At 49.8% G+C, this 24289-nt stretch overlaps 1 protein-coding gene across 50 annotated transcripts in view; it reads left to right on the forward strand.

The window, feature by feature from the left end:
• ATP6V0A1 (ATPase H+ transporting V0 subunit a1) overlaps positions 1-24289 on the forward strand; it is a 170944-nt gene that overhangs the window by 43182 nt on the left and 103473 nt on the right. For 11 of the 50 annotated variants that reach the window (XM_077971662.1, XM_015119707.3, XM_077971671.1 and 8 more), the window contains 6 exons: positions 79-186; positions 6607-6714; positions 7660-7677; positions 12490-12607; positions 12915-13086; positions 19656-21212. In XM_077971662.1, the coding sequence (XP_077827788.1) occupies positions 79-186; positions 6607-6714; positions 7660-7677; positions 12490-12607; positions 12915-13086; positions 19656-19749 (618 nt within the window). In that variant the 3' untranslated portion in view covers positions 19750-21212. Of the gene's footprint in view, positions 1-78; positions 187-1665; positions 1741-6606; positions 6728-7659; positions 7678-12489; positions 12652-12867; positions 13489-17557; positions 17638-19655; positions 21213-24289 lie in introns of those variants that run through there. The other 39 variants (XM_077971663.1, XM_077971667.1, XM_015119709.3 and 36 more) reach the window with 14 other exon arrangements.

Below are 24289 nucleotides of genomic sequence, written 5' to 3' on the forward strand. Positions count from 1 at the left end.
TTGTGCCAGACTTGGAAACTGCATATGTGATCAGTAGACTTTTATATGATGTACCTTGTCCTTCTTCTTACTCTGCAGAAAGGAATTCAGTGTTTCCTGGTAGTGGTTGCGCTACTGTGTGTACCTTGGATGCTGCTGTTTAAACCACTGGTCCTTCGCCGTCAGTATCTGAGGAGAAAGCATTTGGTAGGTGTATTTTTATTGCTAAAAGTTACTAGACTTTTCTTTTGTTCAAGATAATTATGCACAAATCTGTATATCTGTATACTCTTTTTTCTTTTTTTTTTTTTTTTTTTAATACGGAGTCTCGCTCTGTCGCCCAGGCTGGGGTGCATTGGTACGATCTCGGCTCACTACAACCTCCACCTCCCAGGTTCAAGCAGTTCTCTTGCCTCAGCCTCCTGTGTAGCTGGGATTACAGGTGTACACCACCACACCTGGCTAATTTTTGTATTTTTAGCAGAGACAGGGTTTCACCATTTTAGCCAGGCTGGTTTCGAACTCCTGACCTCGTGATCCGCCCACCTCAGCCTCCCAAAGTGCTGGGATTACAGGTGTGAGCCACTGTGCCCAGCCACAAATCTGTATACTCTTACAACGCATTTGTGGCCAGGTGCGGTGCCTCACGGCTGTGATCCCAGCACTTTTAGCACTTTGGGAGGCCGAGGTGGGTGGATCACTTGAGGTCAGGAGCTCGAGACCAGCCTGGCCAACATGGTGAAACACTGTCTTTACTAAAAATACAAAAATTAGCCAGGCGTGCTGGTGCGAGCCTGTAGTCCCAGCTACTTGGGAGGCTGAGGTGGAAGGATCACTTGAACCTGGGAGGCGGAGGTTGCAGTCAGCCGAGATTGTGCCACTGTATTCCAGCATGGGGACAGAGTGAGACTCTGTCTCAAAAACAAAAAAAACCAACCAAACAAAACGCATTTATGTTATGTCCCAGCACGAGCACCGGGCCTGCCAGGTCAGAGAAACGTTTCTGCTGCTCAAGACATCTGGATTCAGCTTTGAGTAGCTGGGGTAGAGAAAAGTCACAAATATTTACCTTTTCTGGTCATGCTTTGCTCACGCTGCACTCAGGAAAATGTAGGCCTGTGCCTGTCTAGATGTAGCATCAACCAAAGCCAAGCAAGGCTGCAAGAGCTGCAGACGGGTGAACTCACTCATGTGGTTTGCCTGAGCAACCACAGGACTGACATTGAGACATTTTCCTTTCAAATGAGACTGTGATACTTTCACTGACCAAAACATCCGGGAAAAAGGTTTGGTTTAAAGCACGTTGATTTTTTTTCTTTTTAAAAAAGCAGCATATGTATATATGTTTACTTAATGTCTGTGTATATATGAATTCTACACACACACACACACACACACACACACACACACAGTTAAATTTGCTAGATGTTCAGTATCATGCGTAATTTCTGGGTATCCAATAGCACTTTCTTTACACTGCCTGAGAAAACCCAAACGATCTTGTTGCATGACTCTTAAACGGCTGTTAGATGATGACTCCTGTTGGAGAGCAGCTGAGTTACAAGACCCTCCTTCTCCCTTTTCTGACCATCTTCATCCTTCCATGTACCCTCCATTCGTCTCCCCCTTCACTCCCTCCCTCTTTTGTTTTCTCTCCCTTTCTTCTTTTCTTCCATTCACTATCAGGAAGGGCAACCTGTGGAGGCCCCAGTCAGCCCAAACCCGAGCCAACAGGGACTAGAGGCAGCAGCGGCTGCAACAGTGAGTGAATGAAAACCAACAAACCATCACATTTCATTTAAAGAGGTGGCAAACAGTGCAGCAGAATTCTTTTTAATTAAATTGAGAGCATGGGACATGTGTGCTCTTGGGAAATATGTCCTTGTTACTCACTGAGATGATAACAGAAGTTCCACCTCTTAGGGATAGATTCTGGCATCATCTTTAGTATTGGTCTACTAAGTTTCTATTCAAATATGTAAGTACAGGCATGTCCATAGTAACAAAGTGGCTGTTGTACCCTCACTGAGTCCCATCATCTTAATCCAAGATGGCAGCTCTTGGACTCACCCACTTTCATGTCTGCATTTTGTGACCATGTATTGGATGATTTTTCAGCATGGAAGCAAGAATATCTCTGATTCTTGAATTGATTTCCCTGCACTTTAGAGTTCTACTTTAGAGTGATGCTTGGACATTTGATCTTTTTTAGTAGTAACTTAACTTCTTTTTTAAAAGTGAAAGTTTATACATGTTTAGTGTTTTGTGAGAGACTCAGAAGACCTCACATGTCCTCAACTGTTCCAGTGAGACCTCCACTCTCCGATATGTTGTGTTTACTGTCATCTGGTGTCATAACCAAAGTGATCTGTCTTGATCCTTTCCTCTTCTGATACTAATTCAAGATTCAGTAACAGCATTTTGAATATTTGTCCTCAAAAACATCTTTTAACCTAAGTCTTACAATGCACAAATATATTAGCCCAATATATTCTAAGTTATGAATGAATCTATAAGATTGTAAAAGTCTCACCAGTAGTGATTACCCATTACTTCTATGTGCTAGAAGTATATACTTCTTTAAATAAAATGAAAGATTTAGATGGATAACCATTTCCTTCATTAAGTATTTCTGATTATTTTAAACTTGGAAAACTTCTTATGGTCATCCTTCTGGAACTAGTCTAAAAGGGCTGACATTTTGGGTCAGAAAAAATTTTAATTTTGCTGCTTAAAATACATTTTCAAGTAGGGACTTCCCTGTGAGAAACTTTAAAAACCTTTAGAACACATACTACCTATTGTCGATGTCCTTAACACATACTCTTCTTTCTGCTGGTCTTAGCATATATAAGATATGCTTCTGACAAGATCTTAATGCATTTAAGTCTGGCAACCTCTTCTGTGACAAATTCTAAGTTAAAAGTCCCCTGTCTGGAAACCAGCCCATTCACAGGGTCTTCTTACCCCACTGGTTCTTTAGCCAAACATCTGTTCCTGGAGAGCAGCCTGAAGGCATCAGGATGATCATTCTACAAGAAAGCCTCTGGATTTTTGGCCCCAGAGGGCTGAGGATATGAACAGTGATCTGATTTTGTTCTGTGCTTTGTCCCCTTGGTTGTCTGTGAGTGATATATCACAGTTTAATTTTTCTTTCCTTTTTTCTGCTGACATGTGTCTTTCATCCCCCTTCCTGTAACTCTCATTCCTGTGTTCTGAAGAGATCCTTGTTAGTGTCTGGCTGGGAAATTTAACCTATCTGCCCCTCAGTTTATTTGCTAGTTGGAGAAAGCTTCAGAAATGGCTTTCTACTTTGGGAGCCTTGGACCTTGAAGCCTTCCTCCTGTATCCTATAACCCAGCCTGGGATATGCAGGAGTCCCCTCCGGTGCCCTTTGTTGCATTTTCAGTCCACCTTCTGAGGGTTGCCAGGTGGAATATGTGCATGATCTGGAGGTATCCAGGCTCTGGTGGCCCACAAGTCTGACTGCACTTCAGAGTCATCTGGTAGACTCTGAATTTGTTTCTTAGGGTATTAAAACAAATAAGTGGAAGAAGAAATAAAAGTGGCCCATAATTTCATGGTCCTGACAATCCCCTACTGACATAAAAAAATAAAGGAATATGTGCACTTGGCTAGAGAATGCCTATAGTGCTAAGAAGAAAACCACCTGCCCCCACTGTAGTCCTCCTCTTCAAGGGGCATTGTCAACAGGTAGGGGCCTTGCCTCTGACAGATATCTGCCTGTCTTCTATTGATAGGTGTGTGTGTGCTCTATGCATGTAGAGAAAGACACATGAGGAATTGTGTTTTAAACTGTGGCACTCTTCTGCCTCTCGATTTATTATGTTTTTTAAAAGTTAGTGTATCTTGAAGATTGTTTCATAGTGATAACCACTTTTTTTTTTTTTTTTCTGAGATGAAGTCTCACTCTGTCACTCAGGCTGGAGTGCAATGGCGCAATCTCACCTCACTGCAACCTCCACCTCCTGGGTTCAAGCAGTTCTCCTGCCTCAGCCTCCTGAGTAGCTAGGATTACAGGCATGCACCACCATGCCTGGCTAATTTTTGTTTTGTTTTGTTTTGTTTTGAGGTAGAGTCCTGCCCTGTTGCCCATGCTAAGAGTGCAGTGGCACAATCTCGGCTCACTGCAACCTCTGCCACCCCGGTTCAAGCAATTCTCCTGCCTCAACTTCCCGAGTAGCTGGGATTACAGGCACCTGCCACCTCACCTGGCCAATTTTTGTATTTTTAGTAGAGACGGGTTTCACCATGTTGGCCAGGCTGGTCTTGAACTCCTGACCTCGTGATCCACCTGCCTCAGCCTCCCAAAGTGCTGGGATTACAGGCGTGAGCCTCCGCGCCTGGCCTAATTTTTGAATTTTTAGTAGAGACGGGGTTTCACCATGTTGGCCAGGCTGGTCTCGATCTCCTGACCTTGTGATCTGCCCGCCGTGGCCTCCCAAAGTGCTGGGATTACAGGTGTGAGCCACCGTGCCTGGCTGACTATCGCTCTTTTTTATGGTTGCCTAGCTTTCCATAGGATATTCCACTGGATATGCCAAAGTCCTCTCTTTGATGGATGTGTTGGTTGCTCCCAATTCTTTGCTATCACAAACAGCAATGCAGGGAACATCCTTGTCCATGTGTCTTTTTTTTGTTTGTTTGAGACACAGTCTCGCTCTGTTGCCCAAGATGGAGTGCAGTGGCGCGATCTCAGCTCACTGCAACCACCACCTCCTGGGTTTCCGCGACTCTCCTGCCTCAGCCTGCAGAGTAGCTGGGATTACAGACCCCTACCTGCACGCCCAACTAATTTTTGTATTTTTAGTAGAGACCATGTTTCGCCGTGTTGGCCAGGCTGGTCATGAACTTTTAACCTCAGGTTATCTGCCTGACTCAGCCTCTCAAAATGCTAGGATTACAGGCATGAGCCACCACGCCCAGCCCCTTGTCCATATACCTTGCCAAAGTTTTACAAGCCTAGATGTTCCAGCAGTGGGATTGCTGAATCTCAAAGGGTTCATGCATTTAAAATTTTGATAAACCCTTCACAATGATTATACAATTTGTACTTGGGAACATATTTTGTAAATACAGATTTATTCGGCCCCACCCCAGAGCTACTAAATTTACAATTTCTGGGAGGAGTATTTGAGAATTTCTATTTAAAATGCAGCTTTTGGGGTGATTCTAACGCAGCTAGTTCTCTGACCAGCATGTTAAGGACCACTGCTAGAGTAGGAGGGAGGATTTGTGCAAACACTTAGGTCTGAGCTGGGCATTAAACTGTGACAAGAGCTGTGGCAAGAAATGCACACCAGCCATCCTGGCTGACACGGTGAAACCCCGTCTCTACTAAAAAATACAAAAAACCAGCCGGGCGAGGTGGCGGGCGCCTGTAGTCCCAGCTACTTGGGAGGCTGAGGCAGGAGAATGGCGTGAACCCGGGAGGCGGAGCTTGCAGTGAGCTGAGATCCGGCCACTGCACACCAGCCTGGGTGGCAGAGCGAGACTCCGTCTTAAAAAAAAAAAAAAAAAAAAAAAAAAAAAAGAAATGCACACCAGGAGGTAGAGCTGAGGATGAGGAGCACAGGGCAGCTGCGCAGGCCGCCTGCACACTGCTTGTGCTGCTGCCTGAAGGCCAGGTTGCTGGAGAGCCGCCCTTGAGCTCTTGCCTTGTTTGGCCCTCTGGACAGAAACCATATGAAGTGAATCTGGGGCTGTTGTTTAAATTCCTTTTCATGCTGTGGCAGGTTAGCACTAATTGGGGTCTGTGAGACTTAACTCATTTCTGCCTGGTTTTTGTTCCCAAAGAGTCTTTTTAGCTTTGGGTTTGGAAAAACTCAAGTTTTTTCAAATCAAGTTGACTTTAAAATTGTACTTTTGGAGACCCTACCAAAGACTGTGCCTGTGAATTCAGAAGAAGCAAATGCCCCGTCAGCGTCTGCCCGCATGCCTGTGGAAGAATTATTTTAACATTCCAGAGCCTTCCGCTGAAGAAAAGGAGCCCCCTCCTCATCTTTTTAAGCTCAGCACTCTCTAGCCACAAGTGAATATACATTAAGCTTTTTTTTCCTTCTCTGACCTTGGAAGTTCTTTGTTCCTGGGCAGAGACATGGTACATTTCTGGAAGAGGTTGCTGGAATTCTTGGGCTCCTGTTAAAAGCTTATCAGACTAGTGTACAATCACCATGTCATTTGGCCCCTCTTCCTCTTAGAAAGTCTAATTGTTAGTGCCAGAAAAGCTTAGGCCCTTGCAGGCTTTACAGATAGAGCTGTACTTGTAATGAGAATCTGTTCCTATTAAGGTTTTCATTCAAGCAGGATTCTCAATTAGCGTTGACCCAGGTGAGGCTGGTGCCTCTTGGCACAGTAGACAGAACTGCATATTTCCTCTGAAGCAGGGTAAGGTGATAACTGTAGGTTGGTCTGGGGCTGGGGAAGGTGGTGGTTGGGGTGGAACAGTTGTTTGATTTTACTTAGCTGTTCAGTCAGTGGGTTTTGTTTTTGTTGTTAGACTATATGCTTTTCTGAGGTTTGTGTTACTAACCATCGCCCTTCCCACCTCACAGAATGTCATGTTAAAGCCCAGGCAAATTCTACTCTTTCTGTTCATCTGTGTAGGGAACTCTCAACTTTGGTGGGATCAGGGTGGGCAACGGACCGACAGAGGAGGATGCTGAGATTATTCAGCATGACCAGCTCTCCACCCACTCAGAGGACGCAGATGAGGTAAGATCCCGTGGTGTGGGCTTCCTCTCCTTCCACCTCGGGTCAGCCCTAGTCTTGTGTACCCTAAGAGGCCTCACTCCAGTCTTCTCCTTGAAAAATAAAAATACTAATTAATACTCAGCCTGCCTTCTGGACCTCTTAGGACACCACAGCTTTTTCCAGTGGACCCTGCCCTAAGCTCCAGCTGTTGCCCCCAGAGCCTGCAGCAGTTTTGTTCCTGTCTTGAATTCCAGATTTTGCCTGCAGTGCTCTGCACGCAGGTCTCCATTACTGACTGCTCTCTCGCCTGAGGCAGAGCAGGCTTCAGCATCCCAACTCTTACGACCTGAAACACAGGTCACTAAGCACAGCTTCTTCATCCATTGACCCTTCCAAGGATCATTCCATTTGCATTACTCACCAGCTATAATCACTGGTACTTTTGAAGTCCTATACCACTGATGTGTTCTTGCTGCAGATATTTTGTTTGAGCCTTTTTGGTGTCATTTGCCTACTTTTTACAGGAAGAGAGAGAATTAGGCCAAACTAGACTTTTCCTTAAGATAGCACCTCCAAGCCCACTCTCCTTGCCTGACCCCTTGTAGCACAAAGCCTCTGAACTGAACTATTAAATCTCATCTGCTCATTATGTTCTTTTTAAATCAAATAAAATAGGAGTTGAGGACCCAAGTTGGACTTTTCAGTCTGTCTGACCACTTTCACTATATATGCTTTTTTAAAAAAGAAATCACAAGGCCTGGGGATGCCTTTAAAAAGTACCTATCTTAATGCTCTAAATTCCTGCTGATTTCGCTTTGTGTGTATGCTGAGGAGGCCTGCCTCCAACGTGCTAGCCCATTTAACATGAACAATCCTCCCCAAGAAGCATTCAGTAGCCTTGTGCTCCTAACTTGTGACCTTGTGTGTGGCGTGGCTCCCCACTAAGTGTAAATTTGTGTTTTCAAGCCTACCGAGGACGAAGTGGTAAGATGAAAGTTGGCGTTGCCTTCGTGTTTATCTGGGCTTCTCTCTTCCCATCCTTGTAATCACTCTGCTGACCCTGCCACACCCTGGGGCCACACACATGACTCCTGTGCATCCTGCATTTCACTGGCCATTTCTAACCAGTTCGTGAACCTGTGTTCTAAAAAGCTCATCTCCATTAACTGCATCTCATTCGGTCACCTCTGTCTTTGTTTCATTGACTTTGCTGATCTAATGCCTCGGAGAATGGCTTTGAAAGGAGCTACAAGTAATGTCTGCACTGGCATTCTTGAAGTGACTCCTCTTGGGGGTTAAGTCCCATTGGCCTCTGCCTTCCTCTCCTGTGATGTTGTGGTGGTTCTACTCCCAGCCACTGGAAGTAGCCGTTTCCTCCCTGCTCCTCCAAGTGCTTGTGAGCAAAGCTTACCCTTCCTCCCTGTCTGAGCCAGCCTCTTCCTGCTGCCCTCCTCAGCTTGATGATGCTTCAACTTAGAAGTGGTGGACCCTTCTCGGGGTCAGCTCTACCTCCATGTGACCCAGGTGAGAGGGAGACAGCTTTCAAAAGGAGGCTTTGCCTTCCAGATGCATCCCAAAGGAAATAATCCATCTGGGTGAAAGGAGTTAATACTATATCAGCCACACATAGAGAATAACAGAGAATAACAGACACTGGAAAGCAAGTTGACTAACTGTTCAGGCCACATCTCGAGTAGAAGGCCCTCTGGCTCAGCAGTAATTTACTTAGCAACGTACACTCTTTAAATTGGGTTTTTAAAAGGCCTTGCTGCACTGTTTGCATCTTCCCCCAGCACTTCTCTCTAAAATGCCTAGACCCACAAACTGTACCCTTCCCTTCCTGACTTTCTGGTCCTCTCTAGGAGGGCAGTGGGATGGGAATGGGAAAGCCTTTGCTGTTCTATGTAAACACAGGCAGGGCCTGGTCTTCCTGAAGCCTAGAGAGGCTCCTTTGCTGGCATCAAAGAGTGTCTGTATTCCTGGACTGCTCATCTGTGCAGTCCCTGGCTGAGCTACCTGGCAGGGATGGGTGGGGTGTGCTCCATGTTAGTGAGGAGCCCAACCCTTTCCCAGGCTCACTGCCTCCAACAACACTGCTTTTTAAATGTCTTCCTAGCCATGCACCCACATTGTCGGAATGGTCTGACCAGCTATTGTGCACCAGTGTTCTCATTTGTAGCCATATCCCAGGAGGCTGGACATCCAACAAGATAGACTCTAATTCAGCCCCCAATCCCTGGCCACCCAGCTCACTCAGGGATTCAGCTACCCTTGGCTACCCAAGTAGTCTAAACATTTTATTTTTATCAGGCACATACACAGTCTGGTTCTCTATAGCCAAATTTAGATACCCATGACATTTATCTAATGATTTCAAACAAAACAGATTCCTAAAAAAAAAGTTCAGCCTACTTCTGGAACTTCCCTATTTTGCTTGGCTGTGAAAATGTATTTGTCCCATGCAGGCCCTTGCTCCAGCCCAGTGGAAGCATTAGTACCTCTCCCTAGTGGGGACTCAGTCCAGCTGCACACCAGAGCCAGGCCACTTGGTTGTCTGGGAAATCTTCAAAGGCCGTGACCACTCAGCAAGGGTCAGTGGCACCTCTCCCCACTGTCTCCTCACCAGGTGCATTCATCCCACCCATCCATGCATTCACTCACCCTCCATGCGTCCAGCACTATGTATAGTGCTACAGAAACAGAGAAGAACATAGTGCTTGCCTTCAAAGACCTCCCAAAGTGGGGAGACAGTCTGGATGACAGGTGCTGTGATAGAAGTGTGCCCCAGATGCTATGGGAGCACAGAAAGAGGGCAGCTGATGAACACTGGGGTGAGGGTGGAAAAGGAGACCCTGGAAGGACTCCCTAAGGAAGTTATCTTACTCTGGTCAAGCAGGAGGCCCTGTAGAGGAGCGATGCAGACCACCAGCATATGCAGCTTCACAGGCAAAAGACCTGCAGGCCCATCACATGTTGGGGACTAGCAAGTATTCAGCTCGGCTGGAGCAGAGGCAGGGGCGGGGAACTGGGGACAGGTGAGACTGGAGGTTGGCAGAAACCAGCCATAGTAGTTTTTGCCTCATTTGGACAACAAGGAGCCATCCAAGAGACGGTGGTGAAGCTGGTGGTGACATAGCCATGGTGCATTGAGGAAATACCCCCAGTGACCATGTTGTAGGGTATATTGGGTTGGGGAGGGGCAAGGTCAGGAGGCATGGACACATCATTTGATGTCATTCAGGACAGAACAGAAAGCCTGAAGTGAAGTAAGGTGTTTGTAGGACGAGTTGGAAAGGAAGGAACCAATATGAGATATTAAAGAAGTGAAAGCTATAGGTCCCAAGGCCAGGCATGGTGGCTCACGCCTGTAATCCCAGCTACTTGGGAGGCTGAGGGAGGAGAATCACTTGATTCTCCTGGGAGGCAGAGGTTGCAGTGAGCTGAGATCATGCCACTGCACTCCGGTTTCAAAAAAGGAAAAAAAAAAAAAAAACCTCGATAGAGACTAAAAAGAACTGTCCGGAGAGGTAGGAGGAAAACCAAGGGGAGGCAGGTATTTCAAGGAGGAAGAGGCCATAGTGACAGACACTGCAAGAGCATGGACAAGGACACAGAACGTCTGTTAGCTTTAACAACTGGGCCGGGTGCGGTAGCTCACGCCTGTAGTCCCAGCACTTTGGGAGGCCAAGGTGGGTGGATCACCTGAGGTCGGGAGTTCAAGACCAGCCTGGCCGACATGGTGAAACCCCATCTCTACTGAAAGTACAAAAATCAGCCGGGTGTGGTGGTGTGCACCTATAATCTCAGCTACTAAGGAGGCTGAGGCAGGAGAATTGCTTGAACCCGGGAGGCAGAGGTTGCAATGAGCTGAGATCACGCCACTGCACTCCAGCCTGGGTGAACAGTGAAACTCTATCTCAAAAAAAAAAAAAAAAAAGATGTAACAACTGGGAGGTCAGGGTGACCTTGCTAAGTAGAGGCATTTTGTGGAGGAGTGAAAGTGGAAGCCAGGGTGCAGTAGGGTGACGACTGGCTGGGCGGAGAGGAAACTGAGGCAGAGGATGTGGACATTGACTCTGCAGCGATTCATGGTCGGTCATGGCTGATTGATACTGGGTGTGTGCTGAGTGGCAGACTCATAGTGCTAGGCTGGATTTCTCACCCAGTCCTTGCCTCTCCTGAGAATGCCTGCAGGAAGCTGGGAATGAAGGAGAGAAGGCAAGGGTAAGGCCTGGAAGCGAGGCTTCTCTCCTGTCCTGCACTTTTTTCAGTGGGAGAAACTTGAGGTGGAATGAAAACACGGAAGGGTTGGCTGTAAGGGAGCCCAGTGGTCACTGCCCCCCTGGCCCATAGGAGTAGAGATCAGCACTCCTGGGAGCCATGGACTTCTTCCTTTCGATGCGGGCCCTGTGGCGGCAACCAGCAGTGGTAGGAGAGAGCTCTTAACCACGGTGTTACGATTTAGGAAACTCAGGGAACTAGGATTACCCTAGTTTTCAGGGTAAGTAAGGACACTTGAAGAGCCTGTTCTGGAAGAAAAGCCCAGAAATAGACTAGGTGTCGATAGAGGTGAGGGAAAAGCAGACGTTTGCCCAGAGATGGCATGGTGGAGCCAGCCCCCTCCACACTGGCTGCACCCCTGTGGCCTGGGCTGTTGTGGCTTTACCAGCCGAGCCACTTTCTCCCATCCCCATGTTCTCAGTGATTTCCCAAGGCATTTCTGGTGTCCTTTGGGAGTGGAATCACGTGGGTTTTTAAAGGAACTGCTGCGAAAAATAGACCCTGATCTGAGGGCAGGGGCCGATGGGGAGGCCACTGAGCCCTCAGGAGTGTCTGAAAGCTCAGAGGATTGTGGTCTGGGCTCTGTGGGGGAAGCCCCGTAAGGGAGTGCCTCCTGGTCTTTGGTCAGCCTGACAGAGTGAGAGGCCCAGGGAAAGTACCTGGGGCTTCCAGAATATACCAAATTCAAAAGCCCACGTTCACCCCTGACTGTGCTTGGAGCAATCCTGAAAGTGCACTCCCAAGAGCTTGTTCCAGCCCATTCCTTTATTCTGGAAATAATTCTTGGTATTGAAAGGAAAACTGGGACAAAGGGAGCTTGAGGAAAATGAAAACAAACAAACTGGAGATGTGCTGTTTGGCCTTAACCCATGTGGAAATTCGTACACTCCGTTAGGATTTCCCTGTACATGGTGGTGAAATCATGTAGGGAAAAAAAATTCACCATGTAATCTCTTTAGACGTCACAAAAGAAAAAGAAGGTTATCTTGCTCCCTAAAGGCTGTAAAAAGAATAAGTAAAGTGGCTGTAGAGGCCTAGTCTTCTCAGGACAGTGTCCAGATTGAGAGCCCATCTCCTGAAGCGCAGTCTGGGGAAAATCCCTTCCTGCCCTCCTGCAGGTCCTTAGGGTCCCAGACTCAGACAGTCACTTTCCCAACAGTGTCTCAACTCAGCACATGCTCCCCTCTTGAGCACAGAGCCCCACAGGGAGAAAAACAAATGTGTCAAGAAGAATCTTACTAAGATGTAGTTAATGAAAATGTAGTGTATTGAGGGGAATGGAGGTGTCCCAGGTGAGGGCTAAGCCAGGCAGGATTTTTGGGGAAGGCATTGCCAAAATCACCACCTGAGTTCAACACTGGGTGCTTCTGGCTGCTCCAAAGTTGAGGTGCCAACCATGGGAAGTGCAGTCCCCTGCCCTGGCCCAGGTTCAAAGCGCCAGGTAGCCACAACTCAGAATGCCTGCATATTCCCCTCCTAGCCTTATGTTTTCTCTCTGGTTTCCTCCCACGACAGTTTGATTTTGGGGACACCATGGTCCACCAGGCCATCCACACCATTGAGTACTGCCTGGGCTGCATCTCCAACACTGCCTCCTACTTGCGGCTCTGGGCCCTCAGCCTTGCTCATGCGCGTGAGTACCCCTCTCCGGGCTCCGGAACTCTAGTTTCCCCGTCTGTGGTCGTACTCTCAGCTGGGGAGCTTAAGTAGAATGGAAATTACATGAAGGTTCTGGAATTATTCAGGTTCCTGAACGCAAGGAGAATGAGTACAGACAGGAGGCTCGGCACTTTTGCCAGGTTAGCTCTGCATGGTGGTCCCACTAAGGCAGTGGGAAGCCAGGGTCCAGGGAACCCTAGTGGGGGAATGGCAGAGCAAAATTCGTGCCTACAGCTACCTCTTGCCAAACTGCACTGGATTTTGTGTCTCCCATTCCCCAGAGCTGTCTGAGGTGCTTTGGACCATGGTGATCCACATCGGCCTGAGCGTGAAGAGCCTGGCAGGAGGTTTGGCGCTGTTCTTCATCTTCGCTGCCTTTGCCACCCTGACCGTGGCCATCCTCCTGATCATGGAGGGCCTCTCAGCCTTTCTCCATGCACTGCGCTTACACTGGTGAGGGGCAGTGGGGCAGGGCGGGCATGGGGGTGGATGTGTCCTTAGCTGTGGTGAGAGGGCAGCTTTTCTCCCAACACAGCCCTGCAAGTCTGTGCAGGAAACATGAGCTGGCCCTGCACTAGCTTTACCTCAGGACACCCCAGCACCAGCTTTGCCACTGAGTTTCAGAAAATGATCACAGAAAAGCACAACTCAGCCTTCCCGCCGGGCGCGGTGGCTCAAGCCTGTAATCCCAGCACTTTGGGAGGCTGAGGCGGGTGGATCACGAGGTCAGGAGATCGAGACTATCCTGGCTAACACAGTGAAACCCCGTCTCTACTAAAAATACAAAAAACTAGCCGGGCGTGGTGGCGGCGCCTGTAGTCCCAGCTACTTGGGAGGCTGAGGCGGGAGAATGGCGTGAACCCGGGAGGCGGAGCTTGCAGTGAGCCGAGATCGCGCCTCTGCACTCCAGCCTGGGAGACACAGCGAGACTCCTTCTCAAAGAAAAAAAAAAAGAAAAGCACAACTCAGCCTTCCCTAGACTCTAGGGAGAGGTCCCTGGTGAGTGGTGTCAGGTCCCGCTCCCTGCCTTTAGCTGTCCCCAGTGCTCCTGATTTTGGCTTAGAGGGGCTGCTGGGGTCGTAGGGTTTCTGGTTTTCTCTCTGGTGTGTAACTCTTCTGTCTTCAGAACAGTGGAAGCAGCTCTGGAATGGATGCTAAGTGCAGGAAAGGCTAGAGCACACCGCACCCCAGCTTTGCCCTCGTTGTTCTGTCATTGTGCCAGGGGTCTTTGAGTTGGACCCTTGGCAGCTCCATTGTAGGCTGGGGGGATTCCTGGTTCTATAGGGTGAAGGTTGGTACACTCACGAAGCTTCTTCAGAAGGGCAGGTTTGGGGTGGTTCTGTTTGTTTTCTTTAATGGACTCCTAATGGCTCTGTGTGGAGAAAGCATGAGTTCAGCCTCTGGGACTGGGAGAGAGGGGGTGTAGTCTGTGCTGTGACCACCTCAAACCAGGGTTGCCAGATTTAGCACATAAAAACACAGTGTGGCGGGGTGTGGTGGGTCACGCCTGTAATCCCAGCACTTTGGGAGGCTAAGGCAGGTGAATCACTTGCCTCAGGAGGTGATTCGAGGTCAGGAGGAGGTAAGGAATTCGAAACCAGCCTGGCCAACATGGTGAAACCCCATCTCTACTAAAAATGCAAAAATTAACCAGGTGTGGTAGCACATGCCTGTAATCCCAACTACGTGGGAGGCTGAGGCAGGAAAATTGCTTAAACCCAGGAGGTGGAGGTTGCAGTGAGCCAAGATTCTGCCACTGCATTCCAGCCTGGGCAACAAAGCAAGACTCTGTCTCAAAAAAAAAAAAAAAAAATACAGTGTGTATTTCACATAAACAACAAATAATTTTTTCAGTATGAGTATTTCCCAAATGTGCATGGGACATGCTTATACTAAAAACTGGGGCAGTCTGTATTTTCTGTGGCTGTTCCACCTCAGACTCCACTTCTTTGTCTCTATTTCCTCCTTTATGTTGTGATTCTCTTTTTTGGGGTCTCAAAACCCCAGTGTCTCTGGAAGTTCTGGCCCCTCTCCCCAGAGAAGCACTCACACACTCCTCCTGTTTTATGAGCATAGGGGTCTGACTCACTGGTGTGCCTTGGAGGCCCCTGGATGGGATGCTCTGTGTTCATGAGCCCAAGGCCAGAAGAAGACTATGAATGTTCTCTTCGTTCTCCAAACCTGAAGAAAATCCAGCATCTGAACCTGAGAAACTCCTTCCCCACTCCCCTTTATCTTTGATTTTCTCATGGCTGGGTGACCGCGAGCCTCCTCAAAGATTCAGCTGTGGGTTTTTCTGAATGACGGGCGGAGGGTGAGGCATGGAAGGGCAAGATGTGGCTGGGGTGCACTCTTCTTCAGAAACCCTGCTGTGTCAGTAGACGTAGCTTCCTCTGGCCTGGCTCTCTTCTGTCTGGCCTCCCTCCTCCCCACCCAGCTCATCTGGCTGGCCCCCGTATTCTCAGCTTATCAGCCGACCCCCCCTCCCCCAAGCACACTTCCTCAGCCCTCCTCGGTGCACGAGAAACCTCTGAGGATTCACTTTTTCTTGCCCCTTGGTCTCCTTCCTTTTCACTCCTGTCCCTTGAGCCCTGGGTTTGAGGGAACAGTGACCACCTCACCTTGATTCTAGCCCACGTGGGTAGCCAGTCATCTCCTCCCTGGGCAGGGCGGGAGCCGAGCACTGCTGCAGAGCAAGGTCGCCTGGGCCTGAGCCTGGTTTTGTTGCCAGAGGATTGCTTCCTCCTCAGGCTCACCTGTGGCCTCCCCGTGTCTTCCCATGTCCCCCTGAACTGAAGTGATGAGTGACAGGACAGCAGGCTTCCCAATCGGGCGACCTGGGTTGGAATTCCAGCTCTGTCACAGCAGGGAGGGGACCTGAGCAGAACATTCACTACCAAGGTTACTGTGAGCAAGTAGGAAGTAATGCACACACCAAGTGCTGCCACAGCAAAAAGCAGGTGCTCCAGGATGGGTCGCGGCTGCTCTGCTTAAAAGTGGGATGCCCTTGCTGGGTACCGTGGCTCACACCTGTAATCCCAGCATTTGGGGAGGCCAAGGCAGGCGGATCACCTGAGATCAGGAGTTCGAGACCAGCCTGGCCAACATGGGGAAACCCCATCTCTACTAAAAATGCTGGGCGTGGTGGTGGGTGCCTGTAATCCCAGCTACTTGGGAGGCTGAGGCAGGAGAATTGCTTGAACCCAGGAGATGGAGGTTGCAGTGAGCCGAGGTTGCACCACTGCACTCCAGTCTGGGTGACAGACCAAGACTCCGTCTCAAAAAAAAAAAAGTGGGATGTCCTGGAGAGAGGGTGTCTGCCTGGGGTCCCCCATAAAGAAACTGCTTTTAACCTGTCCAGAATGAGAGGAGACCCCACAGGAGGCAGAGGAATACCATCAGAATGCCCTCAGGTGCTGTTTGCAAGGAACAGCCTCCCCGTATATGTCGTATGTATTTTGGCAATAGGAGTATTGGGTAGGAGAGGAATAAACAGTGCAGACCTCCTTTGTGCAGCTTCCAGAATCTCGTCTTTGGAGGGCTGTCCCTGCGACATGAGTGGGGCGCCTCCCCCACCACTGAAACAGGAGTGAATGAAGTTGGTGGTTGTGCGCCCCCTCCTGGCAAAATGCAGCTGTGCGTCCAGGATGCCTGGATCTTCCCTGTGGCCCAGGACTGCAGGAGGCGTTCTGAGCTGTGGCCCTCTTACCAGGGTGGAGCCAGGTGGAGTCTCTGGGGCTGCTGAACCAGCTGTAGGGATGGTGCTGCTATTCTTCCTGGCATCCAGCCTAGGCATCTTCATATTTCCCACTTTGTGCCTGCTGTTTCCTGATTCAAGGGCTGCCCCATTATACAAGCTCTGGGTCTCTTCAGTGGGGACAATGAGAAAAACATTTGATTCGATAACATATAAACCACTAGTGTGAGATTCATGCAGCGTCATAGGAAGGGGGGTGATGTGTTTGAAAACCGTGAGCAGGTTAAGGTATTAAGCAGCTAATTCTGTCTCCCAAGTTTCTCTCTCTTTTCCTCCCTCCTGCCACATGAAGGGTGCTTGGCTTCTTACCTACCGTAATTAGACGTCTTTTCTTCTTCAGAGAAGGCATGAGACAGGGATTTGATTGTAGTTATCACTGTAAACATCAAACTGATTTGTATGCAGAACTGTTGCCCCAGGGCCTACCTTCCAAGGAACCTGGTTTCTCCTTACCTAGCGAATTCCACATACACATAGATGTACACCCACCTGTATACTCACAGATTGGGTGGCGATTAAAGGGACAGAATCAGGGACCAACTCCTTGATAGGAATGCAGTGTTGCCACGGCATGACAGCATGGAGCAGTTGAGGGAATGGCTGCCCAGGAGAACTCAGAACTCTTAAAATGTAGTTCCAGGCCGCCCTCATTGCCCTGATATTCGGGCTATCAGACGGATGTGTGTTCTAGGCCCTGAACTGCACAGAGAGTGGCAGAATGGGCTAGATAAACAGGTCAGCCCAGAATTGTATTTCCACACTGCCTGCCCTCAGTCACAACCCCCACCAGGAAAGGGAAGTGGCCCCAAGACTCCTTCCTCCTTCACCCACTCGAGGAAACAAGAGTTCCTGTTACGTGGCAGGAATGATGTCTTTTGGTCCCAGTTAATCCCTCTGAGTCACCCGGTGGCCTTTGCCAAGTGCTGGAGCTGGAAGAGATGATAGAGACACTCATCTGGTTTCCTGAGGCTCTCCTCACAGCTGTTGAATTCTAGAGGTGCATTTCAGTGGCTTGGGGCATGGCGAGACCTTGGAGTCTCCCTGAGCAGAGCAGTGGAGAGGCCCAAAAAGAAGGAAGAACCTAGGATGGCAGATGGGGCCCTCCTTGCCCCAGGGAACTTCATGTTTGTACTTTCTCAAGAAGCACACCTTTCCCCAGTTCAACAGGAGAGGGTGGGGAGACTGGCAGGGAAATTGCTTTCCAGCTTTGTGTTTGGTGGTTGGGGTGAGGGTGGCCAGGGAAGGAGGTAAAATCAGGCTGACCTCAAGATAGACCCGAGATGTCCCAGTTCTGGCCACTCTAAGTCTCTAAAGCAGCAGCTGGTGGGAGGGGCAGTATTGGGCAGTATGTCGGGGAGGCCACCTGTCTGCTCACACAGTACAATTGATGTGCCCCTCCCAGGCATATATCCCTCTTCCTCCTCGCTGGGCCCCATGGGTAGATAAGGTGACTGGAGGGGTGCCAAGAAAAGGGTGGTGCCCCCACAGGCATCTGAAAACAAAGCTGCTGCTGCATTTGACCAGTTTGGAGATTAGAATGGTTTTGTGATTAGCCAGGCAGGGGGCGGGGTCAGAGTTCTGGACATCTCACTGGATTTGGGGGTCAGCATACCCTACCAAGGCTGACATTCACTCCTAGGTAATGGCCTGGGACCCTCAGGTGACTTGTGCACTCTCTGGCTATGTATTGTTGAATGAAAAGGGGACATACAAATCTCTTTTCAGCTGTTCTGAAATAACCCTTGCCACATGGGAACACAGTCTATTCAATATGAAGAATTCAAACCTAACACAAGTGGGTGAGAAGCAGGAACCTACCGCTAGGCCCCACTGCATTCTCTCAGAGGTGGTCTCAGTAACTGGAACTTGGAGAAGTAGTTTTGGTGTGGTGTTGGGACATGGGTGAATCCAGGGCCTGGTTTGGAATTGCTCTGGCAGGAACCCTGAGCTAACGTCAGTTGGAAGCTCTGTGTCCTCCCCCTCCTGAGTCCTGTTTTTCCTGGAAAACCTTGACCCACCCCTGTGGAATGTGGGGATATGTGGGAGAAAGCCGACTGCTTTTACTCCCACTCAGAAAATTCTGTTGTGTCTTCTCCAAGGGGGTGTTCCTCAGCCTGCACCCCAGTGAAGGGCCTCTGAGGAGCTCCCAATGCCACTGGCAAACTGTCTGTAACCTTTGGTCCCCAGCCACCTCCCAGCCCCTGTTCTCTTAATTCCTGCTTCTTGGCTTGGAGGGAGGAAGCTGTTTGTAAAGACTGAGTTAGGGAACTCGAGGGTTCCTGAAGCTTTAAAGCTCCTCAAAGCCCTCACCCTGCACATGACCTGTCACCTGGAGCCTGCCACAGCCGCACCCCTGCCTGTTCTTACAGGGGCTCCAGTGCCTCCAGGGTCACACAGCACCATGTGGAAACTATTCCTCAGGGCAGCTCTCCTTGGCCTTTTTATTCTCTGAATCATGCATTTTTCTGCCCTTATTTGGTGTGGTTTGGTTGCTGGGCAGCTGTCCAGGGTGAGTTTGTAGGAGGAAGCACAGCCAAGCAGCCCAGCTCTGCTTATGGGACAGTCTTCCTCCCGCCCTCCCTGAGAGTGCAAGAGCCCCACAGAGACTATCAGGCATGGCTGTTGAACTGCTGGGAAGGGAGCTCAGGCTATTTTTTTACTCCCCAAGAGAAGAATTCTTTCTGAGATGTTTTTGTGGTTGGAGAATATTTTTGCCATTGCTTTGAGAAGACTTCCCCTCCTAACTCCCCCTCTTTCCTGGGAATTTCCTTCCTTAAATGGAAAGCCTTCAACATTCACTCCAAGCTCGCCCTTCTAGCTCCCCCCAGGAAAAATAACAAGCAAACAGAGGTGCTTGCCCAGGGTCCCTGGAGGGGGCTTCCCTTAGAGGTGGGCTGTGTGATCCCCTGCCAGGAGGGGGCGTTGGGGGCCACTCCTTCATTAACGATGTTAGGCTCAAGCTGACTGAACTTTTTTTACACATGCCTCTGTACAGAGAGCTGTGCATAAACACACACTGCTCGGCAGGACAGAGCAAGACTGGGAACTGAGGGCACGTCCCTTCCTCCGTACATCAAACTCTTGCTGAGGCGAGTCCCAGGCCTTAAAAGTGGGATCTCTGCACTCTGGGCTTTCTCCAGCTCCCCTGGGGAAGGGAGGCTTGGGGCGAGGTGGGCACGGGGCATCTTTCTGGCCCAACTGTGAAGTCCCAAAAAGTTTCACAAAGTTTCTATTGAATGATAGCGTTCTTCTTCTCTTTCTCCAGGGTTGAGTTCCAGAATAAATTCTACAGCGGGACCGGTTTCAAGTTCCTACCCTTCTCCTTTGAGCATATTCGGGAAGGGAAGTTTGAAGAGTGAGCCCCTGTGAGGGCCATGTGCCCCATGCTGCCCTCCCCACCTCCCTCCACAGTGATCAGCTGTGCTTCTCTGCCTGTGGTTGTGATCTGTGGGCACCAGCGCATTCGTGGCACCCGTCTGTGAGTCATTTAGATAGAATAGTCCTCCCTGGGCCTCCCATCACCCTAGCTTTGTGTGTAGTGTAGTGATTTTCTTGTGGTCACTCATACCCACTGGGCACCAACCTTGCCTTCTTAGCTTCCCTCCATCCAGACAGCCCTTCCCGCCTCCTGGTGGTGAGCCAGTCTGCATTCCCACGCCATCCCAAAGTCCTTTCATCTTCCCCGTGCATTGTAGATGGAAGGAGCACCCATGACATTCATATCTAGACTTTGAGTTCCCTGCATCCGCCGCTGTAGTTTCTAGCAGGAGTAGTGGGGGGAAGCAATACGGCTTCTCCCCTAGAAGGGGACACTGGTAACATGTCCCACTCTTGGGTTAGCAGGGGTGGGTCCAGGAAGGTGATATTTGCGTCCTTTGCCCACCCCCCTCTCGTGCTTGTTAGGTATTCAGCTGGCCCCAACTAGGCCATCATGAGTGGCTTCTCCCTGTCACCCCCAGGGGTCATAGGATATCTATCTCCCTGACCCCACCCTGCGCTCCCCCCTCTCCTCTCTCCCCGTTCTTGTCCTGCACTACATAGCACAGCCGGGAGTGCTTGGAACAGAGGCCTTGGCTGCTCCGCAGTGCACAGGGCTTCCCTCCCCCGGGGTTGGCTTCTTCTCAGGCCTTGCATGGGCCCTGCCCACAAGCGCACCCTCAGGCCAAGGGTGCAGACTGATGCTCTTCCCTGGTGGAGACCCTGAGATCTTCCCCACCCGCAATCATGATGGCTTCAGTGTGGGACTGAGGTCTTCTTGGTTCTGCCTGCAGCCTGTCTAGCTCTGCCCCCCAGTGCCCCCTCCTCACCACACTGGCCCCAGGTCTCAGGAGGGGTGTCCTGGGCAGGGAAGGTCAGTGTCACTGATGGTTTGCTGTTTGGAAGCCACTGGCAGGGCTGCCGTGCATGTGGCTGTGAGGGCTGCACAGCCCTGCCAAGGGGCTTCCTCCCCGTCACCCCGAACCTTGTAATCATGTGCTGGTGTGGCAGCCCCAGCTAAGTTAATCCCCACTGCTTTCAGTGGTAGAAAGAATTCCCTGAGTGGGCCAGGCTGGTGTCCTCCTCCCACCCTTGCTTTTCTGAGTGAGCTGCCTGGAGCCCTCATCCCCTCTCTCAGGCTGGGCTGGCCCTGGGCGGGGCCCCTGTGTGCTTGTCCACTGTGACCTGACCCGACCTTGTGCAGCCCCCTGCCCTGGTGTCCCGGGTTTTTGTGATGATCTTTGCTCTGTTTCCAGTGGGGTTTGAAGCATAGTTCAGGGAACCCTGCCCAAGGCCCTCCTGTTGAGACATTCCTATGTTGAATAAAGTATGTTTGACTCCCCCAGAGAAGCTGCCTGTCACTGTGCCCACAGCCCCTGTGTCGCTGCAGGCTCAGCCGTCTTGAGCCCCTTTAGACCCCCAACCTTTGCCTCCCTCCTCCAGCGTTGCTGCTTTTCCTTGTGTCAAAGGCCATAGCTGCAGTGGGCCTGGTTGGGCAGTTGGTTTGGGAAATTCTCACCTTGTTCCAAGTTTCCCAGGCACCTTCCCACTCACAGGATTCAAGTCAGCTCTGCAGATACTACCTATGGGAGGAGGGGACTGGGCGGCCCATCTTCATCTCCCCTTCACGCGTTGCACATCCAGACAGCATGGGGGCAGAGGGGCACTGGGTATCTCCCCACCTGTCTCTCCCTGTTCTCCAAGTGTGCCCTCCAGGGCCCAGTGGCATGGCTATTTTGAGCCCTGACACCCTTGGCCTTAGTGTAAGTGGAGGCTCCACACAGATTCCTCAGGGCAGCTGGGGAATGTGAGGTGCTGGGATTGGCAGGCAGCAGGACGGAATGCAGGCAGACCGTCCAGGGTGGCAGGCTGGGCAGGAGGCCCCCTCCCCACTGCCTAGTGAGGCACTGCATTCTCGGTGCCCTCCCTCGTCGCTCCTCCCTCCAGGGGCCTCCAGGGCAGGGGCTGCCCAGGAATGTGACCTGGGCAGGCTGACCAGCACTGCCCCCAGACAGGTGAAAGGGCCGCAACCCCCTACAGCCCCTGTTCGTTCCATGTTCCAGCCTAGCCTGAAGCCCTTCCTCCTCCCTAACAGTGCTACCTGTCCCTGGAGTCGGCCCTGAGGGGCCCACCCCACCCAGCTCCTCAAATATAAGGTCTCCAGTGGAAACTCTGGTCAGGGAGCTCTCAGCTTCTGCTCGGTGGGAAGGGAAGGCCTCATAAGAATAGATATTTGGAATCAGTGAATTCGAATTGAGAGTCCAGGAATAAATCCTAACATTTATGGTCACTTGATTTTTGATAAAGGGGTCAAGATAATTCACTGAGGAAAGATCTGTCTTTTTCAACAAATGACACTGGTACAATGGGGTTTCCACATGCAGAGGAACAAATTTGGGCCACTACCCCCACCATATGCAAAAATTAACTCAAAGTGGATTCCCGACCTAAAATGTAAGTGAAAACTATAAAACTCTTAGGGGAAACCATAGGAGTACATCTTCCTAACCTTGAGTTAGCCAGTGATTTCTAGATATGACACCCAAAGCACGAGTGATAAAAAATAAAAAATATTGGCCGGGCGCGGTGGCTCAAGCCTGTAATCCCAGCACTTTGGGAGGCCGAGGCGGGTGGATCACGAGGTCAGGAGATCGAGACCATCCTGGCTAACATGGTGAAACCCCGTCTCTACTAAAAATACAAAAAACTAGCCGGGCGTGGTGGCGGGCGCCTGTAGTCCCAGCTACTCGGAGGCTGAGGCGGGAGAATGGCGTGAACCCGGGAGGCGGAGCTTGCAGTGAGCCGAGATCGCGCCACTGCACTCCAGCCTGGGCGACACAGCGAGACTCCGTCTCAAAAAAAAAAAAAAAAAAAAAATAAATAAATAAATAAATAAATAATAAAAAATAAAAAATACATAGATAAGTTAGGCTTCAGCAAAATTTAAAGCTTTTGTGCTTCGCCGGGCATGGTGGCTCACACCTGTAATCCCAGCACTTTGGGAGGACAAGGCAGGTGGATCACCTGAGGTCAGGAGTTCGAGACCAGCCTGGCCAACATGAAGAAACCCTGTCTCTACTACAAATACAAACAATTAGCCAAGTGTGGTGGTGCATGCCTGTAATTCCAGCAACTTGGGAGGCTGAGGCAGGAGAATTGCTTGAACCCGGGATTCAGAGGTTGCAGTGAGCCAAGGTCATGCCACTGCACTCCAGCCTGGATGACAAGAGTGAAACTCTATCTCGAAAGAAAAAAACGTTTGTGCTTCAAAGGTTAGAATCTAGAAACTGAAAAGACAACCCTGATAGAAGAAAATATTTGTAGATCATTTATCTGATAAGGGACTTGTATCTAGAATATATAAGTAACTCTTACACCCAATAATAAAAACAACTCAGTTTTTTTAAATAGGCAAAGGGTTTGAATAGGCATTTCTCCAAGTAAGCTATATGAATGGCCAATAAAGCCATGAAAAGATGTTCAACACCATTAGTCATTACAGAAATGCAAATGAAAACCACAAGGAGATACCACATCACACCCACAAAAGGCAATAAGAAAAATACAGGTGTTGGGCCAGGCGCGGTGGCTCACGCCTGTAATCCCAACACTTTGGGAGGCTGAGGCAGTCGGATCACGAGGTCAGCAGATTGAGACCATCCTGGCTAACACGGTGAAACCCCATCTCTACTAAAAATATAAATAATTATCCGGGCATGGTGGCGGGCGCCTGTAGTGCCAGCTACTCGGGAGGCTGAGGCAGGAGAATGGCGTAAACCTGGGAGGCGGAGCTTGCAGTGAGCTGAGATCCGGCCACTGCACTCAAGTCTGGATGACACAGCAAGACTCCGTCTCAAAAAAAAAAAAAAAAGAAAATTACAAGGAGAAATTGGAACCCCAATTCACTGCTGGTGGGAATGTAAAATGGTGCAGCTGCTTTGGAAAGCAGTCTGGCAGTTCCTCAAAATATTAAACAGAATTGGCCGGGCACAGTGGCTCATGCCTGTAATCCCAGCACTGTGGGAAGGCCAGGTGGGTGGATCATGAGGTCAGGAGTTAAAGACCAGCCTGGCCAAGATGGTGAAACCCCATCTCTACTAAAAATACAAAAATTAGCCGGGTGCGGTGGCAGATGCCTGTAATCCCAGCTATTCAGGAGGCTGAAGCAGGAGAATCTCTTGAACCCAGGTGGCAGAGATTGCAGTGAGCCAAGATCACGCCACTGCGCTCCAGCCCAGATGACAGAGTGAGACTCTCACTCAAAAAAATACATTAAACAGAATTAACCTAAGACCCAGCAATTCCACTTTCTTATCTACCCAAGAAAAACGAAATCATACCCACAAAAACTTGCACACAAATGTTCATGGCAGCATTATTCATAATAGCCCCAAAATGGAAACAGCCCAATGTCCACCAGCT

This window comes from Macaca mulatta, chromosome 16 (assembly GCF_049350105.2).
Source record: "Macaca mulatta isolate MMU2019108-1 chromosome 16, T2T-MMU8v2.0, whole genome shotgun sequence".
Classification (NCBI taxonomy): domain Eukaryota; kingdom Metazoa; phylum Chordata; class Mammalia; order Primates; family Cercopithecidae; genus Macaca; species Macaca mulatta.